This window comes from Triticum urartu, chromosome 3A (assembly GCF_056163025.1).
Source record: "Triticum urartu cultivar PI428250 chromosome 3A, HENAU_Tu73, whole genome shotgun sequence".
Taxonomy (NCBI): Eukaryota; Viridiplantae; Streptophyta; class Magnoliopsida; order Poales; family Poaceae; genus Triticum; species Triticum urartu.
This window is the reverse complement of record NC_141875.1, coordinates 650,172,368-650,180,006: the sequence shown is the minus strand read 5'-3', so window position 1 is coordinate 650,180,006 and position 7,639 is coordinate 650,172,368. Positions and strand designations below refer to the sequence as shown.

The 7,639-nt window shown below is 40.8% G+C and overlaps 1 protein-coding gene across 1 annotated transcript; it reads right to left on the bottom strand.

Annotated features, from left to right (window-relative positions):
- Positions 1–313: 313 nt before the first annotated feature.
- On the bottom strand, positions 314–7,328 carry LOC125545751 (S-adenosyl-L-methionine-dependent methyltransferases superfamily protein). Its single transcript, XM_048709783.2, has 15 exons — positions 6,996–7,328; positions 6,790–6,904; positions 6,459–6,570; positions 6,287–6,331; positions 6,118–6,185; positions 5,826–5,880; positions 5,662–5,741; positions 5,443–5,526; positions 4,372–4,485; positions 3,522–3,640; positions 2,541–2,658; positions 2,329–2,459; positions 2,038–2,191; positions 1,457–1,536; positions 314–913 (listed from the first exon to the last, which is right to left on the bottom strand). Exons 1-15 carry the CDS (start codon positions 7,253–7,255, stop codon positions 790–792), a joined length of 1,659 nt encoding a protein of 552 aa, XP_048565740.2. The 5' UTR covers positions 7,256–7,328; the 3' UTR covers positions 314–789.
- Positions 7,329–7,639: the final 311 nt, after the last annotated feature.

Sequence of the window (7,639 nt, the reverse complement as noted above, 5' to 3'; positions counted from 1 at the left end):
TGCTCTAGTTTCTGCCCTACATATGTTAGGTTTTTCATCTAGTGCCTGTTCTAGATGTGTTTAGTTCAAGTTCATATATGCAAATGCTATTTACCTTCTCTCTGCCAGATTGCATGACTTGCTTTATCTCTGCTATATTAGTCATGCTTTATTTACTATTTCCATTAATAAAATCATTTGGTAAATTGCATATTTCCAACACAACTTTGGTGCCTTTTGCTAAATTCTCCGGGCATACACGTTGATTTTTCCCCCGGCCACATCCTAACGGTGGTAGATACAGGCTGATTGAGTAATCGAAAACAAAAGTATATACAACCTAAAGATACAATGATGTTTCATTTGACAAAAGGTTGAGGTTCTTTGTCCTCCCTAGATACAGAACACTGCAGATAGTCTACGCTCTATATTTCCAACAACAACGGCGAACTGAAATGCACGGCCAAAATTTGGTGAAACAGAGGCTAACATCAGTCCCCTTGCGCTCGAGTTCCCATCTTAAGCTAACCTGTACTGCACAGTTTCACTGCTGGTTTACACAACAAGGGAATAAGCCAGTACTAGCACAGAATGTAAGTTCCTGATTGAGACACTAGCTATGTGAGTTTCTACAAATACCTTGCCCTAAATTGAGATCCTTGAGTTGATGTTTCGTTTGACCGGTGTGAAATCCCTCGCGGCAACCCATCACTTTCTGGGTCGGCGGTAAACATGCAAGCATACGCCAGATTAGCACCACAGCCCGTGCCACTTCCAGCCTTTTCGTATGAGCAAATCGTTTCTGTCTGGTCAGACTTTCGATGGCTTGGTTTTCTTCTTTTTCGCTTTTGTTTTCGTTTTTGCTTTTGTTTTCGTTTTTGTTTTCTTCTGAGCAATTCCAGAGTCCCGTCTGAAGATCGCCAGGACTTCGATGCTGCATCAGTAATGCATACAGCCAACAAAGCTTGTTTATTAGGAAACTAGAAAATAAAGGGCCCATGGACCATGAGCAATCATCCGAATCATCATAATAGAAAAGGCAAACTAGCATCGCGCCTTGTTGCCTGCAACTAATGTGCAAAATCAAGAATATAACGGGTTGCATGGGTGGAGACGGAGAAAGTGAGGTCGAAGTTATTTGAACAGGTCATCACAGGCAGATTTAGCTTTAGACAGGTTCATTAATTAAGAATATCAAGAAGCATCTTCAAGTTAATTATTTTGATCAGCGAAAAAAGGCCATGTGCCACTGAAATATTCATGAGACTGCTCCTGACTATCTTCAAACTTAATTAGCCTAGAAGTCTCAAATCTATATAATCACCCAAGCCAGGTTGCAAGGGTTGGTCAGAGCAACTTGATTTTTGCTTGCGCAGTACTAGAGCTTAAAACAGTACATAAGGATCTTCCAATGAACCCCATAAAGGTTGCAGTAAAACATACGGACAGCTTCCAGTCAAGAGGTTGAGACCCGTACCTATCAGTGCCAGGGAAGAAGTTAAAAGCATGTGCATTCTCCAAATGCCAGGCCTCGTTGGATATCAAGCTTTTGCAGTCCTGCATATGAAAGGAAAGTGCATAGATGAACCCGGGTACATATGAACCCACTTTGAAAAACACATTTCTAAATGCTAAAAAAATCTGAAAAGTGTTACATGGTTACGTCTCTATGTTCTATGTGTGTGCATAAAGTTTCACGCAAAAATAACTTTTTTGTGGCTTGTGCAAAAAAAGACAAAAAAATGTGTCGTGTTACACTATTTAAAAGTACTGAAATTTGTCTTTTTTATGGAGACAGAACAACAAAACATTTTTCCGCAAAACTTTGTGTCGCGTACACACATTTGTGAACATGTATGCGTGATATTTTCTTTTGAATTTTTTGACATTTTAAAACATGCTTAAAATGGATTTTTTCAAAAGTGGGTGCATATGCCCATGGGTGCAGGGGGTGCCCTCTAGCATATGAAATGCTTATATATAAGAGAACTGAAGCACCATAAAACTGAGGTAGGAAGGGTACAAGATTTGGACTCCTCGTAAGCTAGCAACTGTCACCTTTTTAAAACTGTCCCATCCGCAGCTGATGTATATGAGGGTCTCTGGCCATATTCCACTACTTTCTTCCATGATTGTACTATCAACATGAACAGCTGGTTCCCTTGCTCGCAGGATCCATGGTCTCTTCTCATCTTTGACCTTTGTAAGTGAACTGTTCAGAAAATAACATTACCGATAAAGCTACCACAATGGAAAAAGGATATCATAATTTAAGAAAACTGTCGACATATTTGTCAAATAACTGACAGCATGAAAGCATGTGGACTGTGAATTACTTCTTATATCTACCTTTTGGCCTTGAACGCCTTGCGCTCAGACAAAGCAACTCTCTGTAGAGCATTGATAACAGAAGGGTGCAGTCCTTTCCTGGGAGGATCCACGATAGCAACACTTGACCCTTCAAGCCAGTGAATGGGTTCCTGGTACCATGATGTAGGTTCCAAATTAATCATCATAATATGAAATGTAACCATTACAGAAATACAGGTTCAATTGCATACAGCTGAAGCATCAGTATTGTGCCAAGTTATGGTGCAACCCAGGTTTGGTGGAAGTCGGCTTGCTGACTTCTCAAAAGACAATTTCGACATTTTATTGATCTCAACACATCTCACAGACCTGCAAGTATAAGAACCTCACTTGAAATATTTCAATAAGAGTTTCTAAAAAAGAAAGAGAAGTGGGACACTATAAATGGTACACTGAAAGTTCTTATAAATATTTTAATAGAGAAGCCCCAGGGCAGACTGGGTGTCCTAAATCTCAGCTTGAGTCGGCTAGCTTTAGAACCAGGCCCACAAGAAGTTTTTACAAACAAATAGTGTAAATTAATATATCTAGAGGAAACCAACATACTTTGGTTTCTCAGACTTTGCTTGGCTTTGGGCCAGAACACAGTTATATTGCGCTCTTTTTCCGAGCCAGACCAGGCTCAAATTTAGCATTTTCAGGCCAGACCTTACACAGGGTTTGGCAAAGTTTAACTGAACTAAACTAATATATTAAGTTCCAGAATGGCATTCACTATACCACACTAGTTTCGATATCACTACTTGTGGCTTAGTGCTACAAGCAAGACAAGCGGTCTCCTACACTTGACTAAGTGGCCTACAAGCAACACATAGAGCAAGGCTAACTGATTCGAGCAAAAGCTATCAACAAGTATACCAAATAGGGAATAAAAAACTAACTCTTTGAACTAAAACATTAGTGAAGTATTCTAGAATCTCTAGATTGTACAAGCATTAAGATAGTGTATCAGATCGTAAATTGTTTAGTATATCAATGAATTTAAGTATGCTCCACAACATCTGGAATGTCTGGGAAATGATGTTGCCCTCATGCACCTGACAGGCAATATTCATATCTAATCTTGGCACATAAAAAGGTACAATATTTGCTAGTTAAACATCCATTTTACTTACTCACCTACATTTCCGAGAAGCAGCAACGGATAGTTAAACATGCATTTTTGTACTCACCTGCATTTCCTAGAAGCCGCGATGGCTAACCCAATAACACCGGCACCAGAGTATAAATCAACAACTGTTGAGCCCCGTGGTACATATTTGATCAACTTATGCAGTAACGAGTTAAAAGACTGCAGAGGAAACACAACACTGTGTAAGAAAAGGCTGGCATGACAAACTTACCGTAAGTTAAGTTAAGATACACAATCGAACCATGTGCAGCTAGAATATATGGTGTATGGAATGGCTCTATGGTTAATCAACAGCACCTAATAAATAGAACTGCCTAGATTTTTTTACTTTGTTGTGAACCTTGGTTCACATCAAGACAAACACAGTGCTGAAGATGGTTGATGGTATGTCTTGAAGGGAATTAGGGTATTGGAAGGGGAAACGGACTATATACTAGGGCCGATGGACTTCATATAGGATAGAAATATATATTTTTCTTGCTTCCTCTCATACATTTAAAAGAATAGATTTTGTATCCATTTAGGAGTCCAGCCATGCTAGAGTTTGTACCCATTTAGGAGTCCAGCTATGCTAGAGTATGTATCCAGTTAGGAGTTCTCCTCTTGGGAGTCAAGTTATTTTAGTTAGGGATACGTGCCCAGCTGTCACATGCTGGAATTACTGTTCAGTGAACAGTAGCCGGCCTAGAAGGTCCACATAAGGGATGTACCCCAATTGTAAGGAGGCAAGCAAGAACAATCAATTTATTCTCTCTTCGCAACCATGAGTCTACCCAAACCCTTGCGGCCACACCGTCTGGCCATCTTCATTATAACAGTAGTTATCCTGTTTTGGATCAAGCTTCACAACATTTTGGTACAAAATTTGATCCTGATATAATCACACATACCAGAGTATTGGCCTGCCCAAAGCTATAAGGGTCAAGACAAATATCAACTCCCCCAAAACGCTCCCACAGATCTGCCTCCCCGCCGATATGTCTCCATTTATGCCCAAAAATTATCTGCAGATGCAACAACATTATTATAGGAAAATGCCGCATAGATGTAGTTGGTCAACCAACAGGTAAATATAAGGGAGCTAACTTGTAATCAATGTCTTATAACTTGTAAGCAATCAGTTTAGACTTTAGAGTAAGAACAAAAAGGAAATCTGAACATAGCCTTGATATTTTTGTCCTATAGGATTTCCTCATGCTGTACACCTGGTCCTTGCAGCTTGTAAAAATGTTGACAGCTTATCAGAGGAGAGTATTTAATACAAATTTGATTAATATATGCATAAGCTTCTTATAACTGGGGCACTCGTGACCTGAACAGCTTGACCTAGAATGTTCTTTAGCACTATAGTGCACGATCTTTTCTTTGATACATACTGTATTAGTTAACAGTTTAAGAAAAAAATAGATCAACTAATATTTGGATTTCATGGTAAAAATAAAAAATTAATATTTGGGTTTGTAGAGATGGGAATTGGGTACAATGGAACCATACGAATTATGCACTCCATATTCCACCTTCAATCTTATCACCAGTATTCATCACTTTGCAAAAATTCTAAGACTAGACTGTAGTACCATTATCCTAACTTCGCATAAAACTTAACCTATTCCACTATCCATATTGAAAATGGCAAAAGCGTTACGTGCCTTAACTATACAACAAAAGTAAATCAACTACTCCCTCCGTTCACAAATATAAGTTGTTTTGGATATTTCAATATGGACTACATACAGACTGAAATGAGTGAACAAACACACTAAAATGCGTCTATATACATCCGAATCAGAAAAAAGCTATAACATATTATAGTACTCCCTTTGTCTAGAAATACTTGTCGGAGTAATGGATGTATCTAGAACTAAAATATATCTAGATACATTCATTTCTTCGACAAGTATTTTCGGACGGATGAATGGAGGGAGTATATTACATCCACCAAACTCACACACATATCTTACATTGCTGGTTGATGTCTGGAAATTGGCCCATATAGAGTGAATCACATGCAAATTACTTCTTGGTCCACCATTTGTCCATAAGAACTGTCATGAGTACAATCACCAAGATTGAGGATAAAAAGTTCACAAAAGCAAAGTAAATGACTTGGCAGAATACCTAAAGGAAATAGGAAAGCTGACAAGCAGCTATATGTGTTGAACCTCAGTTGGAAAACTTACTTCTTGCAACAAACTCAACTTCTCTGAATTTTTGGAGCGCTCGTCTCTTGAATTCCAAACGAATGAAACTTGAACTCTCGCTAGGCAGAAAATAACATATTTCAATTATTTTGGGTTTGGAGAATCGACAGTACAGCTTAGAACAGATTGAGAATAAAGCTAACCTTGCTCGTATCTTTGCGCAACGGGAATAGACGTGTTATATGTCGTCACGGTCATCTAGGGATATGATAAAGAAATCAAATGCATCAGGATTATAGGCATAATGACATGCTTGATGAGGTCATTCTGTGTTGGGATTTACAGCAAGGAAGACCGAAGATCACAAATTTCAACTTTCCCATTCACAAAGAGAATCTATAAGGTGTATGTTCTTGGTGCAAAAGAAAACTGAATACTTCCTTCGTTTCATTATACATACATTATGTACATGCTATTAAGCAAAGTAATAATTACCTGCACGTATCTTAGTTCACCAGTACCAGCATCTTCATCAAAAGGCTGCACACTGAGCTCAGATATACCTGCAAGACCAGAGTTCTAACATATTATGCCTCACTTCGTGATTTGAAGAAACTATGTTTCCCTAATCTGTATGGAGCAGGCACAACAGACAGGAACACACCTTGCTTCAGAAGCTTAATAGCATAGTTAATGCTTGGGTGATGGGCTGAAAAAATGTGAAAATAAAACGGTGAGTAATAGATTGAATATAAAAATAACATGCAGCAGAACGAAGTACAAGTGGATAGCCGGATACTGTGTAACTCTTACAGTTAACTGATTTCATAGCTAACCTCTGCAATCGGGAATATCTTGAACAGTATGTGTCCCTTCTTGATACAGGCCAATCAGCGGCTTCTCTGGTGTTCCACGTACCGCTAGCTTCGCCCGGCACCGCCATTCTGACTAAAAACAAGGTTCCCACATTCAGAGTTTCAGACTTAGCGGCAAAGCAAATCCAGTAACTAATCACATCAATTGCTTAGGTGACTATACATTTACTGGGAAGTGGGAAATTCTGAACCTAAAAATCTTTTCGGTTACTCGGGTGACCAGAACCTATGCAAACTAATTTAGTTGAAACCAAATAGACATGTCATCCCACACATTTCGGGCTACGCGTACCAGCCTGCCCCTGCTGAATGTGAAGTCTTCGATTCCGTGGCCACTGAAGAAATCCGCCACCTCCTGCAGCACCGGCGGCTTGTCGAGGTCGAACTCGTGAGTGCACCCGGAACACCTACGAACCACGCAGAAGAGTCAGCTCACACACGCACACGCACAGAAGCGAGCGCCAGCGCGTCGGGTAAGAGAGCGAGAGAGTATCGTACGAGCCGAAGTGAGTGCAGTTGAGGCAGGTGGAGGCGGGGTCCATGGTGGAGACAATGGCGGGCGGCGGGGGCAGGGAGGCGGCCGGTTTTGGCGCGACGACCGGCTTGAGCCGCGGAGGTGGCGGCGGGGAACGGCGAGGGGGAGGGGGAGGAGGAGGAGGGCGAACGCGAGGCGGGGGTCGCGGCTGGGTCGTGGTGGTGATACGCGGCGCCGGGGCGGTCGGGGAAGGCCAGGGGAGCAGCCCCGCCGGGGGAGGCATCGCCGGCGGTTGGGGAGGCGGGAAGAGGGGTGTGGAGGGAGGGATAAGGAGGCGGGCGATGCGCTTGGATATGGGACTGGATTTTTCAGTAGTGTCTTTTATCGGAGGCAAGTTTTTTTTTCAAAAAAAAACATATAGCCGTTCTACTCTTTTTTTACTCTCTTCGTTCCAATGAATAGCGCGCATGCATTTCAGAATTCAATTTTAATCAGATCTATAGTACTGTACTTCCTCCGTTCTCAAATATTTGTCTTTCTAGACATTTCAAATAGACAACAACATATGAATGTATGTAGACATATTTTAGAGTGAGATTCGCTCATTTTGCTTCGTATGTAGTTACCTGTTGAAATCTCTAGCAAGACAAAAATTTGAAAATGGAGG

Excerpts from the sequence above, each read along its gene's own strand:
- LOC125545751 (XM_048709783.2), bottom strand. The coding sequence starts at position 7,255 with ATGCCTCCCCCGGCGGGGCTGCTCCCCTGGCCTTCCCCGACCGCCCCG. Across the intron at positions 6,571-6,789 it reads CATTCAGCAGGGGCAGGCTG|TCAGAATGGCGGTGCCGGGC; the intron begins GTACGCGTAGCC and ends CCTTGTTTTTAG. Across the intron at positions 4,486-5,442 it reads TCCAGACATCAACCAGCAAT|ATAATTTTTGGGCATAAATG; the intron begins GTAAGATATGTG and ends TTGCATCTGCAG.